Below are 25,426 nucleotides of genomic sequence, written 5' to 3' on the forward strand. Positions count from 1 at the left end.
AATCTAGAAACATCGAGAGAGGTAGGAGCTGACATTCTTTCCAGGGAATGAAACTACAGAAGTGTAAGACTTTTTCATCGCACTGAGAAGTGGTTCGTTTGACGCTCAGTCTTTTTGTTTATTTGAGTGGAGAGCCTGCAGATTTTTCTTTTATCTTTAAAATGTAGTCATTGTATTTGAGTAAGTTTTGAGGTCATGTTGACTCAGCTTTCTTAGGTAGTTGGAGTATCATTTCACTATTTATATTCAAGTGTGGCTTTTTTTGTTTTTGTAATGTTAATGCCGTTTTTAAATATTAATTCTGTCTCAGTGTTTTTTAGAGACCCTAGTTGTGCAGATCTTGGACCTTCATTCAGCCCCTTCAGTGTTGATCTTTTATGCTAAAAAAAAAAAAACAAACAAAAACAAAAGTTCATTTTAAGTCAGGCCTTTAACCCCAGCTCTTGGAGGCAGAGGCAGGCGGATCTCTGTGAGTTGGCTAGCCTGGTCTACGGAGCGAGTTCCAGGATAGCCAGGTTACACACTCAGACCTTGTCTTGAAAAGAAAAATGTCATTTTTACTTTTAAAATCTCTCTACTATCTTTTATTATTTTTTACTCAAATCTATTCTTTTACAGGCATCAAGAAATTCAGCTTTTTTTCCCAACGCTGTCCTGTCCCTCTCCTTCATGGATTTCCTGAGTTCAGTCACCGCTGCTTCGTTTCCTTCCTTCTTTGTGTCCATTTCTGTTCTTAGCTTTGGTTTCCTGACTGGAGACGTCGTCTCCAAAGCCTCAAGGGATTATTTATTGTGTGCCCTATTTCCTCATTTGTGTGTGTGTTTAAATAGTTTGTCCAAACTGCAAGGTTTTGGCTATAAAACCTTGGTTTTTTTTTTTTGTTTTTTTTTCTTTTTTTTTCTTTTTAAAAAAAACCAGAATGTGAAAGTTTATTTTCTTACATTTACTTAGATTGTTGGTGTCAAAATTTAACTTTAATTTTCCCTTTTTGCTTTCTTGTTATTGAAAACAGTTGCTACATTTAAATATATTTTATCATATTCTTTCCTTTACCAAAGGCCTTGCAGAATCCCTTCCATTCTTTTTTTCATTTTCTCTTTTTTTTAAAAATGATTTTTATTGAGCTCTACATTTTTCCAGCCTAAAAACCACAATCCCAGATAACTTAGACAACAATGAGAGACATAGATATAATCTACACAACAAGTAGAAAGTAGAAAAAGACCAGATCTCCTGAGTAAATTGGGAACATGGGGACCTTGCAGGAGTTGAAGTGCGGAGGGGAGAGGCAGGGAGGGGAGCAAAACCTCGTTTTTTGAAGAGATCATTCCTGTCTATCACCACGGACTGCAGTGGTGGCTAATGAGCTTAGCCAGGTTAAGAGCGCCCCCTTCAGTCCTGGGGAGAAGTGCAGTTGCTGTGGAGGTTTCTTTTGTGTTTTGTGCTTTGGTTGAGCTTGAATCATCTGGTCTAGTTTAGAGTTCTTCTGCTACGTGAGATCTTGCACTAATGCTCCTGTTTCTTCCTCTCAACACTGAAACTCCAAGGCCGCGTGCACAGGCATCTTCCTTCTCCACCCTTTCTTCCCAGGAGCAGTGACTTCCCCAGCTGCTTCCCAGCACATTCTCACGTCATATCCTTTCTCTGAAGCCCCGGTGACACGCTGGTCTCATGTTTTCCCACTGCCAGTGGCGTTTCTCTTTCTGTGAAGGACTCTAGCTCCTTGCCTCCCACCTCGTTCACACGGCGCTCTGCACAAACCACTTGTAGGAAGTTTAGAGAACCTGGCTGGTTCTCTAATAATGCGGTGCTTATTGTTCCGGTTAAGTTTGTTGTGTCCTCCCTGCTTTCCAGTTAGAATGACGGCTGTGTGTGTGTGTGTGTGTGTGTGTGTGTGTGTGTGTGCTGCCTGCATCTGTGTGTGCAGGGAGTGTGTTCACTCACGTACGCGTGTGCACAGACCCGAGGTTGGTGTGAATGTCTTTGGTTGTCACTCTCAACCTTGTTTTTTGAGACAGGGGCTCTCATTGGAGCTGGAGCTCACCGCTTAGCCAGAATCCACCCACTCCTCCCCTGTCCCACAACTCCCACTTCCCCTCACCCCCAGTCCTTGGAGTTACAGATGCAAGCTCTTGTTCCTGGCTTTTCCATGGGTCCGGGGGATGTGAACCCAGGTCCTCACGCTTGCTCAGTGCACACCTTACCCACTGAGCCGTGTTCCCAGCCCCAACACATTGCTTTTTATGTTGTTTTCTCTGTTCCTCCTTTGACCTGAAGAATTTTGGTCTACAATGCATTTTTAAGCACTGACTTTCCATATCAGTTCAATTTTTTTTTTTACTATCTTGAACCCCTCCTTTTCTGTAGTTCATATATTGCCTCATCACCCAAGTTTTCTCATAATTGATTTCAGGTGGTTTGACAACATTCCCCTGGAACCAGGCTGTCTAAATTCAAACCTCAGATCTGCCGAATGCTAGTAGGTATTTGGCTAAGTTAACCTGCGTGTGTCTTAGTTATCTCAGCTGGAACTATGGGACTGATGTCCTTACATTGTGGGTTATGACGAGTACTTGCATGGGTTAATTCGTGTGGAAAAATCAGTCTCTAGGTGGCAAACCGTGTCTGTAAAACGTTAAGCACTACTTAATTTTTCCTAATGGCATTTGTTATATGCCCCTTGGTGGTTTTGTTGCACTTACGTAATGAGTGATTCCTCTCCTAAGTAAACTTAAGAGTGTGTATTAATTTCTGTTGCTGTTGCCATGAGAAGACTCAGAGAAAAGCGATTTAAGGAAGGAAGGGTTCATTCAGGCTCCAGTGAAGGGTATAGTCCGTCATGATGGGGAAACCGAGGCAGCAGAGGCTTGGAGCAGCTGGCCACACGGCACCACAGTCTGGCAGCTAAGAGTGGTAAATGCACGGCACTACCACTCAGTCCACATTCTCCATCTTACACGGCGCAGAGGCCCCACCCGTGAGCGGTCCTGCCCGTCGTTGAGATGGATCATCACCTACCAGCTAACCTAATCAACAGTCTCTCACAGGCATGCCCAGTAGCCAGGTCAGTCCCTCAGGCCCGTCTCTAAGCCAGTTCCTGTCAGGCTGACAATGAACACTAGCCATCACCAGGCAGTAACCAAGTCTTGCAGCACTTCTGTTCCACCAGGCTAATGCCAGCTGCTTGGTGGTCTCCTTAGTGTTGATGGCTTCATTTAAATGTCCAGGATAATTGTGCCTGTCAATCTCCTCCTCACTGCGAGTGCAGAGATGACAAAGAGCCCCGCCCAACCCCAGAGCTCCCGGGTTAATGAGGACCATTGACAAGGCTCAGCAATGCAGTCTATGGAGTGTATAGAGGGTATAGAGGGTATAGAGTGTATAGAGAGTATATAGAGGGTATAGAGTGTATAGACTGTATAGAGTGTATAGAGAGTATATAGAGGGTATAGAGTGTATAGAGAGTATATAGAGGGTATAGAGTGTATAGAGGGTATAGAGGGTATAGAGTGTATAGAGGGTATAGAGGGTATAGAGTGTATAGAGAGTATATAGAGGGTATAGAGTGTATAGACTGTATAGAGTGTATAGAGGGTATAGAGTGTATAGAGAGTATATAGAGGGTATAGAGTGTATAGAGGGTATAGACTGTATAGAGTGTATAGAGGGTATAGAGTGTATAGAGAGTATATAGAGGGTATAGAGTGTATAGAGGGTATAGAGGGTATAGAGTGTATAGAGGGTATAGAGTGTATAGAGAGTATAGATTGTATAGAATGTATAGAGGGTATAGAGTGTATAGAGGGTATAGAGTGTATAGAGGCTATAGAGTGTATAGAGGGTATAGACTGTATAGAGTGTATAGAGAGTATAGACTGTATAGAGTGTATAGAGTGCCATTTCTAGGTTTTTGCGGCTGCCAAGCAGAGGACGGGATGCCTGAGTTCCCCAGACTCGCTCTTCCACAACATGAAAGAAAGAAGGCAGAGGTCCGAAGTCTGTTGGCCTGAGAGCCAGGTCTTCGTTTCTGTGAAGACAGTCTTGCAGGTCTGGTTTTTCAGCCCCATTATTCTAGATTAGATGACCCATGGGTGGGGAAAGGGAGAATGAAGGGGTGGCCACGGCTGGAGGTTTGTAGGAGCGAGAGGCGGGTACACAGCCTTTCTAGTAGCAGACGGTGAAGGGGCATCCTTTTATGTTATTTCTTAATGTTTTTGTGCTTGCAATATTCTTAGAGGCTTACTTTCTCACCAGCTCAGCTATTTTCAGCTCATTCTTTTTGAGAGGATAAAATCCCACGGTAGAAAGGTGTGCTCGTTTATGAATGTGCATATTATTGAAGGATATTGAATTTCCCCCTTCGGAAAACACTCTATTAATGCGTACATGTGTAGTATTGCCTTACTGATTTTGAGAACTTCATTTTCACATTTTGACGTCTACGAACTCTTAGAGTTGCCTTACAGCCAGCAGTCTGTCTGCTGGGGACTTGTCTTTGCCCATGTGTCCCTCAGATTGGCCCTAACTCAGTGTCATGAGCTCGTTACAGTGTCATTTGCTGTATTTAGTTACAGACATTCGTGATGTTTGTGCCTTGTGTTTCATTGCTATTTTAGAAAATTTTCACGGTGCTTTGACCCAGAGACAAAGCATACTGCAAGTAGAAAACCACAGAAACAAAACATGCTACATATAGAAAACCATAGGAACAACAGCAAGGTGTGACATCAGAATGCCTGTCAGCGGCTCACAAGAGAAGCTGGAAAAGAGGGAGTGCACTAAAGGAAGACTGGGCTAGGGATGTATCTCCGTCATAGAGTGACTGCATGCTTCACAGAAGATCCCCTGGGTCCCATCCTCAGGTGCACGCGTGTGCATGTACATACATACATACATACACACACACACATATACACAGAAAAAAAGGAAGGAAGGAGGAAGAAAGGGCCGCTCACTAAGACTCTAGGTAGCAGATATAATGACATCACATGAGCCGGGGAGATAGTGATGGCTCAGGGGGTGAGAGTGCTTGCTGTGTGCTGGCTAGCTTTATGTCAACTTGACACAAACTAGAGTCATCAGAGAAGAGGGAACCTCAATAAGATGGGGCTATAGGCAGGCCAGTAGAGTATTTTCTTAATTAGTGAGTGATGGGGGAGGGCCCAGCCCATTGTGTGTAGAGCCTCCCCGGTCAGGTGGTCTCTGTTCTATAAGAAAGCAGGCCAAAGAAGCCATGGGGACCAAACCAGTAAGCGGCACTCCTCCATGGACTCTTCAACAGTTTTGGCTCCAGATTCCTGCCGCATTTTGAGTTCCTGTCTCGACTTCTTTGATCAACAGCGATCTGGAAGTGTAAGACTAATAAACCCTTTCTCTCCTATATTAATCAGAGTTCTCTAGAGTAGCAAAACTTATAGAATGAATATATGTGTGTGTGTATTTACGTGTGTGTGTGTGTGTGTGATTTATTAGAATCACTTAAAGTCTATGGTTCAACAAATCCAACAATGGCAGGCCATAAATTCCCAAGAAGCAGGCCCTAATGCCAGTGAAGGAACGGACTTGCTAGCAAGGCAGGAGCAAGCAGGCAAAGAGCAAAGGCTTCCTTCTTCCCTGGCCTTACATAGGCTTCCTGCAGAAGGCGTGGCCCAGACTAAAGCTGTGTTTTCCTGCCTCAAGACCCTAATTAAAGACTTGTGCCTTCCTGCCTTAAGATCCAGATCAAAGATGTGAGTCTTCCTGCCTCCAAGGTTCGGACTAGAAGTGGATTCACCCACTTCAAGCCAAGCAAACGTCTCATTCATTCCAGATGTAGTCCCATTGACAACCAAGAATAGCCATCACGGCCCCATCTTGCTTTTTCGTTCTGGTGTTTCACAGCAGCAATAGAAGCCCTAATGAGGACGCTGTGTGCTAAGCTGCTTTTCTGTTCTTGTTATAAGACACCAAGGCAGCTTATGGGAGGAAGGATTGACTTGGGCTTATAGATCCAGAGGGATAAGAGCCTGTCGCGGTGGGGAGACAGAGCAGTAAGCCCCAGGCATGGTGCCTGAAGCAAGAAACTAAGAGCTCGCCTCTTCAAAAGCAAGCTGGAAGCAGAGAGAGCAAGCTAGAATGGACATGACGCTGCTGTACCACCTAAACCTTTCCGAATAGCATCACCGCCAGGGAGCCGAAAGGGAGATAGTCTCATTCAAACACCCACGCGGTGCAAGCATGAGGAGCAGCGTTCAAGTCTACAGAACCTGAGTGATCAGCCAGCATACTCATGTGTATGCCCATAACCATAGCACTGTGGGGGCTGGGGGCAGGCCAGGAGGATCTCTGGGGCTTGTTGACTGCCGGCATAGGTACGGGTTCAGCGATAGACGCTTTGTCAGGGCAATATGGTGGAAACTGATAAAGCAAGATCCCTGTAGTCCTCCTCTGCTCTCCGCACACATGGGGACCCCTCACCCACACCCACTGCAGACACTGGTGCTGCAATTAAAAAGCGAGAAGTCTTAGACAGAAAACATGAATATATTTTAAGAATATTTCATCACATTCTGTTTTTTTTTTTTTTCGAGACAGGGTTTCTCTGTGGCTTTGGAGCCTGTCCTGGAACTAGCTCTGTAGACCAGGCTGGTCTTGAACTCACAGAGATCCGCCTGCCTCTGCTTCCCGAGTGCTGGGATTAAAGGCGTGCGCCACCATCGCCCGGCTCATCACATTCTGTTTCATTTTTGTTTATAACATGATAAAAAAATTAGTGTTTACTTGAATCCGAAAGGCTTTTTCAAGCAGCATAATTTGATAAGATAAGAAAACACTAATGATTGTTCATCGGGTAGAAGCTTTTCTTTTTTAATAATATACAAGATCCTGGTGTCTCATAAAAGAATGTTAGCTTATATTTGGTGAACTATAGCTGATCTTTGCATACGTAGGCAGGCCCCACATCTCTGTAAAGCTGAGTCTCAGGAGTGGGGCTTCCACGTCACGGTGCTCATAAATCTCAAAAATCACAGAGATTGTGTCCGTTCCACGCAGACTAATAGTAAATGGAATCTTGCCAGGAAAGCATTTTCACTAGCATCATACATGACCACTTTTCGTGTTTGAGAGCCCGAGAAATAGCAACTGCTTTCCTCTGGGGCTGGGGACGGAACCCAGCAACTTGCATATGGCCAGGCAGCTGCTCTCTGGTGCTGAGCTACACTCCAACCCTTACTTTATCTTAATTTGGAACTTTGCTTGTTAGACTTCCCCGGGTTAAAGGCCTGTTAGACTTCCCCTGGGAGTCACCTGTTCTGTTTTCTCCTATCTGGGCGCCATTACCGGTTTTTAGTACTCTAGTGATCAGGCCGTTTTATGTGCCCATCATCAAACACCTGTACTGAATGGCTTATGGGAGGAAAGGGTTCCGAAGTTTCTGTTCCTCCTGGCGGAGAGGGCATGGCAGAGCAGCGTCCACTGTGGTGGGCGTTGTGGCGGCAGCTGTTCCCGTGGATGTGGCTGGAGCCGAGCAGAGAGCAGGTGGAAGGTAGGGCCAGGCTACAGTTCACACAGATTGTGGCTGCTTCAGCCAGCCAATTTCTGTTTGGTTGGTTGGTTGGGTTTTGTTTGTTTGTTTGTTTGTTTGTTTGTTTGTTTGTTTTTGAGGCAGGGTTTCTGTGTAACAGCTTGGCTCCCCTGACACTCTCTCTGTAGACCAGCTGGCCTCAAACTCACAGAGATCCTTCTGCCTCTGACTCCCGAGTGCTGGGATTTAAGGACTGTACCTCCATGTCCAGCCAGCCAGCCAGTTTTTAAGAGCCTGGTGGCGCCCAATATCACCAGCAGTTGGGGAATTACTGTTCAGAGCGGGAACTGTGGCAGTCATTTCAGACTCAAACTTTTGGATTGCCATTTATTTTTTCAACCCCGCTCCCCACCATTGTTTGAGCTTTCAAACTTGGATATTATATCTTTTTCCACACAGAAAAGTTAACTTTCTTTAGTCAGTATTTTAAAAATTAATGTTTAGGTGCTAGAGAGATAGCTCAGTGCTTAAGAACACTTGGCTAGTGTTTCAGAAGACCCAGGTTTGGTGTCCAGCACCCATATGGCAGCTCACAGCCATCTGTAACTCCAGTCCTAGAGGATCCAACACCCTCTTCTGGTCCGCCACAGACACCAGGCACTTATGTGGTGCACAAACCTACTTGCAGGCAGCAATACACATACAATAAAAAAAATTTAAATTAAGGGGTTTTTTTTGTTTTCTTGGTATGTCTTTCCTACCTAGTGTTATAGGACTATTCGTTTCTATATTTTATAGTATATTTTAAATTTTTGCTCAAGTCTAGAATATTTTTTTCTAATTGTATCAAGGGAGAAAACAAATATTGCTTATCCACTGATTTGACGTACTGTTTTCCCATCTGTAAAGTCACAAGTGGATAGGCCTAGTTATTGATTCTGCTTTTCCCATTGATCAGTTTGTTTGTCCCTTTACTAACAATAAAATATTTAATTACGCCAACATTCTGATTATGGCTGATATCACTCCCAGAGGGGCAAAACATCTCCCAAAACTGCAAAGATTGCTTTTGAAAGGGGGGAGGGTACCTTTTTTAAAGTATGAAGCATAGAAAAAACAGTATATAGAACATACCTATGGTTTGAGATTTTTATAGGGGATGAGGTAAGTGAACTAGGAAAAAGATCAAGATCTCTGAAACCCCGTGGCTTAAAATGGCACAGGGTGACCGTCACGTAGTCGTGGAGGTCAGACACCTGAAACCACGCTGGACTCCAGTCTGCTGGACTGCAGCCAATATGAAGGAGGCCCGTGTGCCTTTAAGGGTCCAAGAGTAGGCCCCAGCTCCTTGCTCTCAGCTTCCCAGTTTTCTTTCCTGCCTCAGCTTGTGGTCCCACCTCCCATCAGTTTGCTCCCTTCTTGCAGTGTTTTGTCACCCACAGGGTCGCCCTGCGTAGTCTATGCTGCTCTGCCTCAGCCTTCAAGTGCCAGGATGCGGAGCGTGTGCCGCCATCCCCCCTCCTCTCAGTCCTCCTCTTCCTCCTCCTTTTCATCTTCCCTCTTTGCCCCTTTTCCTTCCTTTCCTCCTGTGTGGTGTATGGTGTACGTGTGTGTGTGTGTGTGTGTGTGTGTGCATGTGTATATGTGTGTGTGTATGTATACCTGTGCATGCCATGCATGTGGAGGTCAGAGGTCAACATCAAGTGTCTTCCTCAGCCACCTTCCACCTTAGTTTTTGACATGGAGCCTCTCACTGAACCGGGAGCTCACTAATTCAGCTGACCTGGATGAATGAGCCACAGGGATCCGCCCATCTCCTCCCCTGCCTATGCAGTGATACACTCACCTGGCTTTTTCTGTGGGTGCCAACACTTCATTGACTGAGCCACTTTCCACCCCTCCTCCCGCCCCCAGCTTCACATCGCCTTTCCTTAAACTGATCCTGTTTTTATAAGATCCTTGTTATTCTTCTGAGCCTGTCCGGATAATCCAGACCGATCTCCCGGTCCCACCAGGCCTTGCTGCCTTGTAGGTCACAGGGCCGGGACCTCACATCTGAGGACATCACCCGGGTGATCGTGCCCTTCCTTGTGCACAGAAAGGAAAGCACTTGCTTCCGTGTTGTTTTTGCTCCAGCGACATCTGTCCGGCTTTCCTGTTGTCCTCAGGCAGTGTGCTGTGCTCTTCCTTCTCTGAGGTTTTGCTGGCGCTCCTGTCCCTTTCCCGCTTTCAATTTGGCATTTGCCCCTCATTGTCTTCTTGCTTCTTGTCTAGAATGTCCTGACTAATACCAAATAATAGCCCCGAGACCAGACATCCTTGTATTGTTGGTAATTTCACAAGAAACTGCCTAATTATTCTGCCACTGAGCGTGGTAAATGCTAATAAACATGATTAAGCTAAGGGGCTTCTGAGAAGTTGAGTCCTTGTAAACCAGGATTTTAAGTCAGGAATATATTTAAATGTAGTTGCCATTATGAATATAAAAGTAACCGCGTAGTCTCTTTTATCCTACTAATGGCTTTTCCAGTAATGAGTGTGGATTCTGGGAATCCATTTTTCTTGGGCATGCTGTTTTGTTTTGTGAACTGTGTGTGTTGGACCCTTAAAGGCACACGGGCCTGCCTACATATTGGCTGCAGTCCAACAGACTGGAGTCCAATGGTGTTGACTACGTGACAGTCAACCTGTGAGCTGATATGTTCATACAATTTTACTCAAAAGTAACAAACAACTGGGTATGCTGATTTGCACCTTTAATCTCGGCACTTAGAAGGCAGAGGCAGGTGGATCTCTTTGAGTTCCAGCTTAGCCCGGTCTACATAGTGAGACCCTATCTAAAAAAGTTAAATTAAAATTTTATATGTATGAGTGTTTTGCACCTGTGTGTATGTATGTGTGCCGTGTGTGCCTGGTGCTCATGGAGGTCAGAAGAGGGTATTGGATTCCCTGGGACAGGAATTACAGGTGTCTGTGAGCCGCCCTGTGGAGGCTGGGAACTGAACCCAGGTCCTCTGCAGGAGCAGCAAATGCTCTTAACGGTTGAGCCATCTCTCCAGCCCCTATTGGCTGCTTTGTACTTCTCTGTGTATATTAGGAAGCGAGTTTGGCATAGACTGTTGAGTGTTTGCTTTGCCATCCCCTGGACAGCTTAGACATCGTGAATCATCTGGTTACACTGAGTGAATTGGAAAACTTCTACTTTGTGTGTGATCTAGAACTGGTGGGATAGTATTGTTCATGCTGGCGCCTTTGACTGGGCCTGTAGCTCAGTAGTAGGATGCTTGCTAGTGCACGTGAGGTCCTGGCTTGAACCCTAGTACCACAGAAACAAAACAAGCAATAGCATTAGTAATAGCACTAAGTAGTATTTGCAGTTTGAAGTGTCCAGAGACCTAGGCCTGTCTCCTGGGTCACTACTCCTGCTCGCTACCACCATCTTTCCCTTACCTGCCAGTGGGCTCTGTCCCTCAGACACGAGGGACTTCCTTCCCTGCTGTTCTGGCAGCGTCTGAAGTGAGGTTGTGACTTGTCAAGCATGTTTTCTCTTTGTAAACGTGCTTAGCCCACACAGGAGGGTCAGTCACATCTACCAACTCAGCTTCACTCCTAGGAGCCTGTCCGGTTGGAGGTTTGCCCAGGAGAGCCCTGCTTCCCATGGGACTTCCCTTCCGGGTGCTTGGGAGTTGTCTTTAAGGTTACTGCAGGGTTCCTATGAATCTGCCTAGCGTTTCAGCTGCGTTCTGTCCAGTTTTGGGGGGCATCGTGGCAGCCGCCTCTGATACCAGGATTTGCGGTAAGGAAGGCGGTCTGGTAGCTGTGCATCTGGACCAAATCGTATGAGGCCGTGCGTTAGAGTTTAGATCGATGAGCATGAAAATCAGCAGACTCTGAGAACGTGATGTGGACATGCAAGTCAGGGGAAACCCACTTGATCACAGAGGCCGGCTGCTCGAGGCAGCGGTTTTCACTTCCTCAGAGAGAGATTCTCTTACTGAGATGCTCCCTTTAGTTCAGAATTCAAACTGATGCCCCATTTATCCCAGTGATTTCTAAAGCCCATGGCAACAAGTTCTAACTTAAATTTAGTAAACCAAGGTTAACAGTGACTGGTCTAAACCTAGTAAACCAAGGTTAACAGTGACTGGTCTAAACCTAGTAAACCAAGGCTGACAGTGACTAGTCTAAACCTAGTAAACCAAGGCTGACAGTGACTGGTCTAAACCTAGTAAACCAAGGTTAACAGTGACTGGTCTAAACCTAGTAAACCAAGGCTGACAGTGACTAGTCTAAACCTAGTAAACCAAGGCTGACAGTGACTGGTCTAAACCTAGTAAACCAAGGCTGACAGTGACTGGTCTAAACCTAGTAAACCAAGGCTGACAGTGACTAGTCTAAACCTAGTAAACCAAGGCTGACAGTGACTAGTCTAAACCTAGTAAACCAAGGCTGACAGTGACTAGTCTAAACCTAGTAAACCAAGGCTGACAGTGACTGGTCTAAACCTAGTAAACCAAGGCTGACAGTGACTAGTCTAAACCTAGTAAACCAAGGCTGACAGTGACTAGTCTAAACCTAGTAAACCAAGGCTGACAGTGACTAGTCTAAACCAAGGTTGACAGTGTCTAGTCTAAACCTAGTAAACCAAGGCTGACAGTGACTAGTCTAAACCTAGTAAACCAAGGCTGACAGTGACTGGTCTAAACCTAGTAAACCAAGGTTAACAGTGACTGGTCTAAACCTAGTAAACCAAGGCTGACAGTGACTAGTCTAAACCTAGTAAACCAAGGCTGACAGTGACTGGTCTAAACCTAGTAAACCAAGGCTGACAGTGACTGGTCTAAACCTAGTAAACCAAGGCTGACAGTGACTAGTCTAAACCTAGTAAACCAAGGCTGACAGTGACTAGTCTAAACCTAGTAAACCAAGGCTGACAGTGACTGGTCTAAACCTAGTAAACCAAGGCTGACAGTGACTAGTCTAAACCTAGTAAACCAAGGCTGACAGTGACTAGTCTAAACCTAGTAAACCAAGGCTGACAGTGACTAGTCTAAACCTAGTAAACCAAGGCTGACAGTGACTAGTCTAAACCTAGTAAACCAAGGCTGACAGTGACTGGTCTAAACCTAGTAAACCAAGGCTGACAGTGACTAGTCTAAACCTAGTAAACCAAGGCTGACAGTGACTAGTCTAAACCTAGTAAACCAAGGCTGACAGTGACTAGTCTAAACCAAGGTTGACAGTGTCTAGCCTATATATTTTAAGATGGATGCTCTGGCTGGTTGTTTTTTTTTTTTTTTTTTTTTAGTTCTTAGATCCTCCCCAGGACCCCTTTACTTAAACACGGACACAATGTTCCTTGAAAGCTTCTGCCCTGACTTCTGAATCAAAACCCTGCTGAATCTGCCCTATGTAAATGCTTTTCCTGAGATAATATTTCAAGGAAGAGTTAGTGGTTTTGTGTTGTTTTTCCATGCAGTGTAAATCCAGTTCTTTCTTTCCTCCGCAGCCAAACAAACCATCACTAATATTTCAGTATATAATGAAACCTGCCTGAGATGGAGAAGCCTGAAGACGGCCAATGTACAAGAGCTGTATTTAGTAAGTTTTTAAAATTTGCCTTGCTTGCAGATATGCACTGTGTGGAAGGTTTAGAACCTATCTAGGGCTGGAGAGACGGCTCAACTGCTCTTTCAGAGAACCCAAGCTCAATTCTCAGCTCCCTCATGGCAGCTCCTAATCATCTATAACTCCATTTCCAGAAAATTCACTACCCCTTTCTGACCTCTGTGGGCACCAGGCATGCAAACATACACATGCATGTATGTAGGTAAAACACTCACACATATAAAATAAAATGAATACATTAAAAAATGTTTAATCTACAAGACTAAAAAATGTGTTTGTATCTGCCATTGGCAGAAGGCGTGTCATGGGGACTGAGTGAGAGACAGTGAAGAGACACTCCTGGTGCTTGTCTGCAGAGGGACTCCTTGGGAGTGGGAAGAAAGCGCAGACATTTCTTGAGTTGTGTGTCTTGGTACAGAATTGATGCCCAAGCAGAGTGTCTGGTAGGAGTCTGGTTATCTGGGAACCTGGGAAGCTAGATGATTCCTGAATGAAAGGTGGTCATGGGAAGAAAAGCTCTCCAGCTTCAGCTACTGGATGCCACCAAAAGGAATCAGGTTGTGCCTGGTTAGCTTCCTGATTTTCTCTCTAGTGAAATGTTCTTTGGCCGTGCTTCTGTGGCCTTGCCAACAGGCTTCCGCGCTGTGTGTGCAAGGATAGAAAGAGAAAGGAACAGGCAGCCTGTGGAGGGGCCTCTGAGCTTTGCCTGTTTATTTTTGAGACAGTTTTACTACGTGTCCTAGGCTGGCCTTTCTAGACCAGCGCAGTACAAGAAAAAGTGTGTGCTGCTCTTGCAGAAGCCTGGAGCTTGGTTTCCAGTACCCACACCCAAAGCTCACACCTGCCTGTGATTCCCACCCCAGGGGGTTCTGTGCCCTCTTTTGGCCTCTGTGGACACCTGCACAGAAGTACACATACCCACTCCCCACACACATAAATAAAATATCAATAAATCTAGCCTCTTGAGGACTGCGATTACAACTATCAGCCAGAATGATCAGTTGTGTATACTTTTACTATAAAATATATGTTAGTTAATCCCAGCACTCGGGAGGCAGAGGCAGGCGGATCTCTGTGAGTTCGAGGCCAGTCTGGTCTACAAGAGCTAGTTCCAGGACAGGAACCAAAAGCTACAGAGAAACTCTGTCTCGAAAAATCAAAAAAAAAAAAAAAAAAAAAAATATATATGTTAGGTCCTCATGGTGTTATAATCACTATCTGCACAAATATGTATAGCGTTGAGAATTTACTCTTAGCTTATTGTTGCGTTTACTTCTTGGAAAAGCTCTATCGGGGGGAGAAGAGGGTGGGGAGAGAACTCCTGGAAAAAGCGTAGGTCTCAAGGCATTCAGAACCTTCAAACCAGTGTTCCACCCTGTGACGGTTTTATCTTTCAGTTCCACATTTGGGGCCAGAGATGGTATCAGAAGGCATTTGTTCTGGAAATAATCTTTAACATCACCAGTAGCAGCCAGGCCCCTGAGATCTGCCTGGACCTGCATCCGGGTACCAACTACAATGTCAGCCTTCAGGCTCTGTCTTCAGCACTTCCTGTGGTCATCTACCTGACAACCCAGATAGCAGGTAACAATAACAGCATTTGGATTAATGAAGTTACCACAGAGCTGTCGGTAGCCCACATACTACTGTGGCTTTCTGTCGTGATCAATGAAGCTTGAAGAAGGGAGGAAAGATGTGGGATTGGAGAGGGGTACGAAGAGGCAGACAGCTGTGCCTACACTCTTTCATTATCTGAAACAAAATGTCAATTAAATTTAGATAGTATAAACCTGTGAGTTAAGTCCCTTCTGGGTGTTTGAAACAGTCAAAACATTTCAGCCAGGCATGGTGCTTCATATCTATGTCATAGCATTTGGGAGGTGGAGACAAGAGGGTCAGGAGTTCATAGTAAGTTTGAGGTCAGCCTGGGCCAAACCCCTAAATAAACCAAGCAGCAGCAGCAGCAGCAGCAGCAGCAGCAGCAGCAGCAGCAGCAGCAGCAGCAGCAGCAGCAGCAGCAGCAGCAGCAGCAGCAATAACAACCAACAAGTCTAAAACATTTCATACCTAAAAAGATTTCTTGTAACTGTTCTCTAGTAACACACTAAACTAGCGTTCCAGTGGTAGTGAAATGGCCTGGCAGTCAAATTGCTCTTTGTATAAGCACTGGGGGACCTGGCACTCACATAAAAAGTCAGGCATGTAACTCAGCGCTGGGGTCAGAGATACCAAGACTTACTGAATAGAGGAGCTCCAGGCTCAGTGCGAAACTTTGTCTCAAAAAATAAGGTGATGGTTCTGCTGTAACTGCCCCTAAGCCCGAGACTGGGATTTTTCCCTGGAGCCCACATGGTGGAGGACAGAACCCATCCCTCTAGTTGTCTTTTGACTCACACACACGTGCGCACACACTCACATAGAGCACGTATCAATAGACTTCTGGCACAACTGCCTTAGGGGTAGCTTAGGCCAGGAACATACCAGGCAGTCTACACCCCCAGTAAATTGCCTTCTGCTAACTTATCCCTGGTGTCTTCAAGTCTTTGAGCCCTTACCTCCAGCCCAAATGTAGCTTCTTGCTTTTTGTCTCAGTGAGGAATCAAAAATGCCGAGTGAGTGAGTTCGAGACCAGCCTGGTCTACAGAGCGAGTTCCAGGACAGGTTCCAAAGCTACAGAGAAACCCTGTCTCGAAAAACCAAAAAAAAAAAAAAAAAAAATGCCGAGTGAAGACGCATTTATCCACACCTATCATTCCTGCCTTGCTTCCTATATAGCGCCTTCCCTTGTGTTCCTATTCCTATCTACAGCTGCTACCCCCTCAAGTGTGTGCTGGATCCCATCCCTTCTTGCCAACTTCCGTCCAGTGCAGAATTATTGCTAATGCCACCAAGGCCATTGCAACAACTTGTTTAACAATGAGCCCATGCCACCCCCAGCTACATTGCCTTCTTCAGCCTTCCATCATACTTCCTGTATAGCCCAGGCTGGCTTCAACCACGTGATCCTCCTGCCTCAGCCTTCCGGGTGTTAGGGTTACAGGTATGTGAACCACGGCTTGTGTGGCAGTTTCTTCCTGCTTTCACTCATGGCTATCACTCTCCACCGCAAACTGTGACCTTAGCTTTCATCCTACTTTTAAAAGGGTCTCTCAGCAGCTACGGTGCCTTCTAGAGAGTAAGAACATGGCTGTGCTTGCTCACAGGTCTCCCGCGAGTTCTAAAGCTAGACTAGAATCCAATTTTTTTTTTTTTAAGCACAGAGATTGTACTCCAACCCTGGACTACCTCCTTTAACCTGACTCATCTCCTTCCTCACCAGGCACTAACTCACCTTCTTGCTTTTTTTAAAATGGGTTAGAATTGTCCCTGCTCCAGGCTTTTCCATCTGATGTTAACTCTTTCTTGCATGGTCTCTCTGAGATTTCCCATGAGCACTCAGGTGTGATTGGTCCTACCCTGTCTCACTCTGCTCTGTTTTGCTACAGCTGACCACGGATTGGGTGGTTTACGAAGACTAGTTTCCTTCAGCCCATTGTTTGGATGCTGGAAAGTGTGGGCTGGAGGACAGCATCTGGTCAGAGGTAGTGGGGACCTTCATGCTGGGCCATGACCTGGCAGAGGTATCACATGGTGAGGTGGAGAAAGTATAACCAGACTACTGGGTTTTCCTCAGACCAGCTCTCCAGATAACCCATGAATCCACAAATGGATGAGCCCACGACAAGGACAAGACCCTCAAGACTCCGTCACCTCCCCAAAGTCCCACTTTTCAAATACTGCTAATGTATGGTGTTGACTTCAGGCGTATGATATCTGGGGATCATATTTAAACCATAGCACCCTTGGAGAGGCTTCACCTGACCATCTTTTCTTTCTTTCTTTTTTAAATATTTTATTTATTTATTTATTTATTTATTTATTTATTTATTTATTTATTATGTATATAATATTCTGTCTGTGTGTATGCCCGCAGGCCAGAAGAGGGCACCAGACCTCATTACAGATAGTTGTGAGCCACCATGTGGTTGCTGGGAATTGAACTCAGGACCTTTGGAAGAGCAGGCAATGCTCTTAACCTCTGAGCCATCTCTCCAGCCCCTGACCATCTTTTCAAAACCCCCCTCCTCACTAGCTACTGTATCACTTTCCTTTAAAGACTTTTAAACTCATGTTTATGGGTATTTTGTTTGCGTGTATATCTGCACCCCAGAAGAGGTCATTGGATCCCATGGGACTACAGTTATAGATGATTGTGAACTGCCATGTGGGTGCGGGGAATTGAACTCAGGACTTCTAGAAGAGCAGCCAGTGCTCCTAACCACTGAGCCATCTCTCCAGCCCCTACCCTATTACTTTCTCTCACTCACCCTCCTTGAATTTCTTCATAGAACTTGCTTTTTTGATCTTAAAAATTGTTTTATTAAATCATTCTCCCCCTCTAAAGAGGGAGGTTTTGAAAGCAAAGGGGTTTTTCCCTCCCCTTTGTTCATTTCTATTTTGAATTCCTCAACAAATGCTAACGACACGTAGCACAATAAATCCATATTTGTCAAATAATAGCCGGAGGTAACTGATGCTGAGAAGTCAGATCTTATATCAAGAGAAATTCAGAGTATCTTGAGCCGGAGACAAATGATGCTCAATTGAAAGTTTATAGAGCAGAGTAACTCCCATCTCCTAGTCTCTGGTCCTTGTCAGACTTGCGTGGGTTTTACCACTTTAAGAATGTTTCAGTTATACCTCGTGGTTTTTGTTCTCTGTGTGTGCCGCAGGAGGGGGCTGGCCATGGATTATATGTATGTCAGAGGACAACTTGCAATAGGTATTTGTCTTTGTTTATGTCTTTTTAAATCTTGTTTTGAGACTACACGTCACTCGAGTGTCCTGTGTCTGTGCTCATGGCCACCAGGGGACACTGTTGAGCTGTTCAAGTTCATTGGGGCAGCGCAGCCAGTTGAAATGTACTGAGATCAGGGTTATTATATGAACTTGCTTTAGAATTGGCAGGATTTGGGGGGGTTTTTTTTCTTTAGTTTTTGCTTTTCTCTTAGCATGAAAATTCAAATTGGTAAGTGTTTATTAAAGAGTTGAGTGCGGGGAAAAATACCCTTTCATCCCATAAAATTGAGAGAAAAAAGACTCCAATAATGCTAGTATGAAAAGACACTCCAGATGTGTGTGGCACTGTTTCAGCAAAGCCAGGAACTTTCACTTGTTACCAGAAATGCTAGAGCAAGGATTTGAGTTTGGAAAACAGAGCGGATGCTTTCCCAGAAGAAAAGCGGATGGAATTTCTCTTCGGTGAGCCTCCCATCAAAAACTAAATCTTGCTGATGGGAACGAGATGAACACAGAGCTTTAAATACAGTGCTGACCTCAGAGGAGATGAAGAGGAATGTAGAGGGGGCAGAGGAGGAGAGGCAGAGAGAGGGTGCTGGCTGGGGGTGGGAAGAGGAGATAAGGGAAGTTTCTGGTTCCTGGTGTGTGAACTAAGGCTGCCCACTGAACAGAGTTCTTCAGAACAGGCCGGTTCATGCCCGTCTTTAGGGCTGGGAAGAGAACAAACAAGCTTCTATTTTTGATGTAGACCCCAGAGAGGCAGAAGGAAGCGCCCTTGCACGTCGTTTGGACTGTTTTCTTGTTGAGTCTAAAAGCTTATAAGCTAAATTTTCTTTTCATAGAGACAAGACAGGAAACGAGAGAAGGCTTAAAGTGGTGGTGGGGGTGGATGCTTCGGAGGGGGTGGGGGAGGGAGAGAACAAAAGCAAGTGTCCTTGTGAATGGGGTGACTGACTACAGTTGTTCCACGTGACTTGTTGGAAGTCAGTCCTTTCTCGTTTCTGTTTCTCGTGAAACCAAGGAAGCTGGAGGAGAAAAGAGAAAAGGGATGGAAGTTAGTTTCTGTGTTTGACTTCAGTGCCAACGCTGGCAACTTGCGTGGGAAGTTTCCCGTCTCTGCTTGCCTTTGTAATGAGAAAGAGAAGGCACTTGGGCAGATGGGCAGGAAGGCAGCCAGGACTTCCCCCTCTCTCTGCCCTGCCTCTGGCACCCCTTTTCCATCACCGAGCGACACTGGGGGGCATCACGCAGGACTCATTCTCCTGAGTTGTTCTTCCACAGACTTCTGTTCCATTTGGGGTGACCACCAACTATTAAAGGGTTCTGTACCTGGTGTCCCCATTGTCCCTAACTGGTTCCAGAGTACCTCAGTGATCTTGGAAAGTCCCCTGGTGTCAGCAGGGTTAAAGTTACTTTAGAGGTCTGGGTAGGGATTGGCTTTCGCTAGTCTCTTTTCCTTTCAAAGCCCTTGGTAAATCAAAGCTCTTTGATTCCTAGAGACACAGTCTGGGGTCGGGCCAGAAGCTCCCAGGCTTCTGTAGCCCATGCACTTCTCCCAGTTCCCTGAAATACCCCAGTTCCTTTCCGTTCCCAGATCTCCAAAGTAAATGACTCAGTAGACATGAGCATCTCTCCTCTCCACTCACTTGGTTCCCATTAGTCTTCATCGAGACCAGATGACCCATTGTGGAAGGAAATGAACTATTTGGGTCACTTTCTTGCATAGACTTTATAAAACGTGTGTGAGACCAGGTGTCCCAGCCTTTAGTCCCAGCATATCTGGGACTTCAAGGCCAGTCTGGTGTGTACAAAGCAAGTTCCAGGACAGCTCGGGCTTCACGGAGAAACCCTGACTCAGAAAAACAAAACAAAAAAGTGCACGTGAAGGCTTTCTTAGATCAGAACCCTAAACACCAGAGTTGCTTACTGTAGGTGTGATGGGTGTGGCGGGACCACGCTGACACCCAGCACTTGAATGTGTCATGGGTGTGGCGGGACCATGCTGACACCCAGCTCTTGAATGCAGGCAGTATTTATGAACTGGTTGTGCACAAATACCTATGCAAATGCTGAGGGGGAAGGGCTGAACCTCACAGCTGTGCTGAGGGGTGGAGGAAGGCTTGTCTGACCTTGTGCTGGTGACTTATGGTGGGTGGTCCCAGTCGTGTTTTTGTGAGCTTCCCTTGCGTGCTTCGTGGTTGGCTGGAGCCAGAATGAATGAAGTTTAGCAAAGAGGTGTCTTCATTTTTCTTCCTACCCTTTTATTGTAGAAATCTCGGAAAGGCAGCGTTATGCCAAGTTCTCAGGTTGTAGAATTATGTTTTAATTTAATCCTTTGTACTCACATCATAAAATTGGGGCCTTTGCTTAACTTTTAGTACATGTAAAATTTCCCCTTTTTTAAAAAAATCATTGTCATAAGTTTTAGGTGAAAAAAATTAAAACATTTGCATTTATAGCATCTCCTTTTATTGATTTGGTGATCTGCTTATTTTAACAGGATTAATCGTTAGATATATATTATATACTTCCCATACTAAGATAATTTATTTTTTAATTTTCTTTTCATTATTTTTGACATTTAGACATTTTAACACATGTATGGTATATGTATGGGTGAGCATGCATATATGTGTATGAGTGTGTGTGTGCACGTGTGTACATGTATATGTATGGGTGAGCATGCATATATGTGTATGTGCACCTGTGTACATGTATATGTATGGGTGAGCATGCATATATGTGTATGAGTGTGTGTGTGCACGTGTGTACATGTCTGTGAATATGGAAGCAAAAAGTTGGTGGGTAACTTTCTCTATTGTATTCCACCTTTTTATTTACTCATTTATCTATCTTTAGGCAGAACTTTGAGCTCAGTATTTTGACAAGACTGGTTAGCCAGGGAGTTCTTGCCTCTTCTACCTTCCCTAACCCCTAGCACTGAGGCTACACTCACATACCTGGATTACACATGGCTGTCAGGGACCCAAACTCAGATCCTTGGGCACTGGGGAAAGTATTGTATCTATCATGTGTCTCTCCAGCCAAACAGAAACTTGAAAATTTCATGTAACAAATTCTACTGATGTCTTAGAGTTTTATTTTCTGAAGATGGATGCCAAGAAAAGATGTCCCCCATCTCTGAAATTTAGGGTCATTTTTGTTCTCTAGTGTTTTCTTACCTTTGTAATAATCAAGGCTCATTTGGACCGTGTTCTGATTTAAGACGTGAAGCTGAATCTGCACGGGGATTTTCTTTTCCTCCATTCTTAAGCCCCTCCCATTCGTCTTTTGAAATTGTTACATTCTCAGCTTGTTGGGTTGTGGTTTCCCGGGTTGCATGCTCTTCCCTGTTCTGTATCTGTAAATTTGTCGTTACTTTTCTCTGGTCTCTTCAAGGTTTTCTTACACCGTCACCCCTGATGTCCTTTAGTGGTTTGCTTCTAGCAGAGGATTGAAGTTACTGGAGCTTCTGAACAGTGTGGAAGCCTGCATCTGGCCTTGCTTCCGCACCACGTGCTCAGGGCAAAGGGCTGCATTTCCTACCCTAGATAGGGCTGTTTTGTTTGGTTTTGCTTTGAGTTTGATGTAGTTTGGATCACTAAGAAGGACAATGGAAAGGAGAGCAGATTTTCCCAGGACAGCAACTTGGGAGCTGAGGAACAACACTGGGTAACAGAGCGGAAAGTCATGTCAAAGTGTCGTGAGAATCAGCATGCTGAGGTTCAAGCCTCTGCATTTCGTAGGAATTGTAGGGTGTGGAACAGATCGAGCGAGGGATACCCAAAACTTCCTAGAAACCACATGCTGATTGTCTGCCAGATGACAGTGGCATCTTTGAAACTGCAAGCCGCATTCCACACTGGGAGTGGAGAACACACAGCCTTCCTGCTGTTCCCCTAGACCTGCCTTCTCCAAGCCCAGTGAGTTTGCTTCTGTTCCTCTCTAGGGTGGAAGGAAGCTGGACAAATTGAAAGGGTAGTTGAGACAAGCTGAACTAAGATTAGTTATCTTGGAGGAGAACAGAGGAGCAGCTGAGAAGAGCGTGAGAGGTTGAGCAACACCCGTGATCAGTTTCTCCAGTTGGGCTGAATCACAGGAACTGTGGGATACTGGACTGTTGTTTTACTGTTCCTACTGACCACCACCAGCATGACGATGGCTTTTAGGCCTGAGGCCGAGTCTCAGCTGAAGGGGCTTGGTGCCCTGGCCTGGCCCGCTGCCTTTTCCTTCATCGCTTCTGCAGCCATCTTTCTCAAATGCAGCTCGAAATCTCTCTCCGGAGTCCTCTTGGCAGGCCCTCAACAAAGGCATTTTGTGAAGCCTGACCTGTAAGCAGGACCTGTTCCCAGCGAGTCCCCTTCCTAGGGCTCTTGGCAGTGAGAGACTTGACCTGTGCCCCTGCCTCTGGTGACTTCAGAAGCTCTTCTAGATTTAAGGTGGATTTCTAACTTCCTTCCTGACAGCTCCACACGTCCGTCGGCCTCAGCACTAGAGATTGCACATGAGCTACTCCAAACTTTCTCCAAGCTCTGCTGAGTGACCTCAGGGTGACTCCATCCTCTGTCTTCCATGTTGTCTTACCTCTCTGGTATCTCTTCCACTGGCCCTCCTGAGACCGAAAGCGTTCCTGACCTAGACCACTGACTTTGCGCTTTTCCAGTTCAAGTTCACCCTGCCTTCCATTCTTCCACTGTATTTCTAATTCATGTCTTCTCTAGCTCTTTCGGTGGCCTCTTACTTCCTGAACCTTGGATCTGACTTAGGCTTCCCCGTTCCCCCCTGTTATCTGTCCCCACTGCCAGAGCTCAGCTGGTGAGCCAAGGGTTGGGGATGTGCCTACATTCACAGCCCTTCTCCCACAAATGCGTGAGAGCTACTTCTGGCCTGCCGCCAGACTTCCCTCCAATGCACACACAGCTGTGTGTTCTGCCCTTCAGCAGAATATGAGGGTGGCTGGAAGCATTCTAAAATTAGTCAAGGCTCTTTGGGTTGTAAATGACAGGAACCAACTCAAAACAGCTTAAGCCCGTGGAACATGTTGGATTGCGGATGGAAGGCCGGGAAGGGCCCTCACTTGAGGCACAGAAAGATCCGTCACGAACGGGCTGTCAGTGCCCCGTTGCTCTCGCTCCGCTGCTCTGCCTTCTTTTTGCCTGAGGTGTTTTGCTCAGACCTGGAAAGATGGGCATTCCTGGCATATGTGGTGCTTCTTCCCAGCATTCTGTTCTGTCTACTCCACCTATCTAATTTTCTGACCTATCAGACCAAGCAGTTTTCTTTATTGATTAACCAATGAAACAACAGATTGACAAATGACCTTCCCACATCAGTGGGGATCCATAATCCCCAGGGCCTAGGCCAGATAGGGTTTGGAGAACAGTGGGTGACAGCCCCAGAGGAACTGTATGGGAGGGGGAGGAGCTGCTGCTGAGAAAATGGCTTCTTAAATTTATCTATTGTTTTTAAATATGACAGAAGGAAGACATTCAACACATTTAAACTGCTGTAATAGTTCAATAGAATTTGTGTTTCAGATTTGGGGAGGGATGAATATGGAGATGGTCAGCACCTTTTCCTCAAAGACCCCGACTTGACCACGGCAGATTAACGAAGCATCTTGTAGATGTCGTTAGTCAATGACACCAGTGACACAGATCTTTCTTTCTGCACCAAATCCCATCGATTGGCTGACAATCATCTTTCAATGAGAAGCACTAGCATCATCCTGGGTGACATTCTTCAAGCTGCTAACTGGTCAGATCAGGGAGCTTAAGCAGCCTTGGCCGCTCGAAGGGACACCAATCGTGACAGGCACTGTACCCTTCAGTGTGCTGATGAAGGATCAAAGTGGGCTTAGTTGTTCTTAGTCCCACTATATAGAGGGGCAGCTAGAGGCAAGAGGCACAGAAGCAAGAGCCTTTGATCTTATCCACTGTGTCAATATTATTTCTGTTCCTTCACTTTGCTTCGTCTCTCCGGGGTGAGCCACACTAGGGGAGACCTCTGGTACGACAGAATAGTTGTGAAAACGGAGTCTTTGCCTGGAGTCAGCATGTTGTAAAGTCTTTCTTCATTCAGTGTTTTAAAAATGGATGTTATTAATTCACTGAGTGGAAGATTTGGTGGAGCCAGGCATTTAAGAGATCTGTGAAGAGGGGTAATTGAGAAAGGTGAATAGCAGAGACTGTGTTCCCATTCTGCCTCTGCTAGAGGGTGTGGATTCTTGGGCAGAGAACTCACACTCTCAGTTCTCCCATCTCTAGACTGTCAAAGTGTAGATGTCAAGAGTATTCGTCACACTGGTCCCACCTCTGAGTTTAGGAAAACTTAAACTACACGTGAGAGTGAGATAGAGGCCGGGCAGTGGCGCACGCCTTTAATCCCAGCACCCAGGAGGCAGAGGCAGGCGGATCTCCAAGTTCAAGGCCAGCCTGGTCTACAGAATGAGTTTCAAGACAAATAGGGTCACACAGAGAACTTCTGTCTCAAAAAAACAAACAACAACAAAAGTGTTTTGTTGCTGGTGAAACAAACTTGAACTGACACAAAAAGAAAGCTTCCAGAAACTCGGCCATCTTAAACTTGGCACTCCAGTTGCAGAGAGGTTGAGGATGTGTGGCAGTTGTAGGCCTGGCTTCGTACCGGCCTGATTCGGTTTGTCTAGTGCGTGGAGGGAGGAAGTGAAGTGGAAACACTTGTGTCCGTGTGACACCCTGAAAAGAAAAAGCAGAAGGGAAACAAACAAACAAACAAAAAACCAAACGGGTGGGGTCAGAGGGGGACAACAGCCAAACATAGTTCTCCCCATGACTCAGGTGGCTAGAAAGGCAGGTGAGCCTTTCTCAGAATTCTTTGGAGAAGATAGATGTTCCCATTGCAGAGATCAAGGGAGAAACAGCGGGAGAGGGAGAAAATGTTGGTGTCCACACATGTTGCCCATCTCGGTAGCTTTACTAGGAAGCCTCCGTCGAAGTGAAGCATAGACAGGACGCATCTAGTATGACCAGTGCCCGATTTGCTCGTCTTATGCTGCCCACAGGCGGACTGGCAACGGCTGCACTGACATCCTGGATGTAACTGCCAGCGATGTGGTAGAACCCTGGGGTCAGCCAGTCAGTGCAAAACCTCCAGGGAATCTGGTTGTCAAGAGCTGGAAGCAGGGAGGGGTGGCACACAGAGTGCCATGATTATAAAGGATGCGTAGATCTGGCCCACTGGTCCTTCATACTATGCTAGACCTCTTTCTGTTGCTGTGAGAAAATGCGCAGAGCTGAAAAGGGGATGGGTTTCTTTAGCTCACACTTTAGGGTACCTCAGGTGAGGGCTCCACGCTCGATGACTTCATAGTGGCTTACGTGGGGAAGTGTCCTTGTGCCTTAGCAGTCAGCACATGCAGAGTGGACCCTGTCTTGTTCCTTTCACGACAACCTACTTTCTTGGGAACCAACTCAC

At 45.7% G+C, this 25,426-nt stretch overlaps 1 protein-coding gene across 5 annotated transcripts in view; it reads left to right on the forward strand.

The window, feature by feature from the left end:
* The window catches only part of Susd1 (sushi domain containing 1), a 121,896-nt gene that overhangs the window by 77,578 nt on the left and 18,892 nt on the right, over positions 1-25,426 (forward strand). For 4 of the 5 annotated variants that reach the window (XM_075967114.1, XM_075967115.1, XM_075967117.1 and 1 more), the window contains 2 exons: positions 13,014-13,105; positions 14,530-14,716. The exons of the other annotated variant lie outside the window; for it this stretch is intronic. In XM_075967114.1, the coding sequence (XP_075823229.1) occupies positions 13,014-13,105; positions 14,530-14,716 (279 nt within the window). The remainder of the gene's footprint in view (positions 1-13,013; positions 13,106-14,529; positions 14,717-25,426) is intronic. 5 annotated transcript variants of the gene reach the window in all.

Source organism: Microtus pennsylvanicus, chromosome 3 (genome assembly GCF_037038515.1).
Source record: "Microtus pennsylvanicus isolate mMicPen1 chromosome 3, mMicPen1.hap1, whole genome shotgun sequence".
Lineage (NCBI taxonomy): Eukaryota > Metazoa > Chordata > Mammalia > Rodentia > Cricetidae > Microtus > Microtus pennsylvanicus.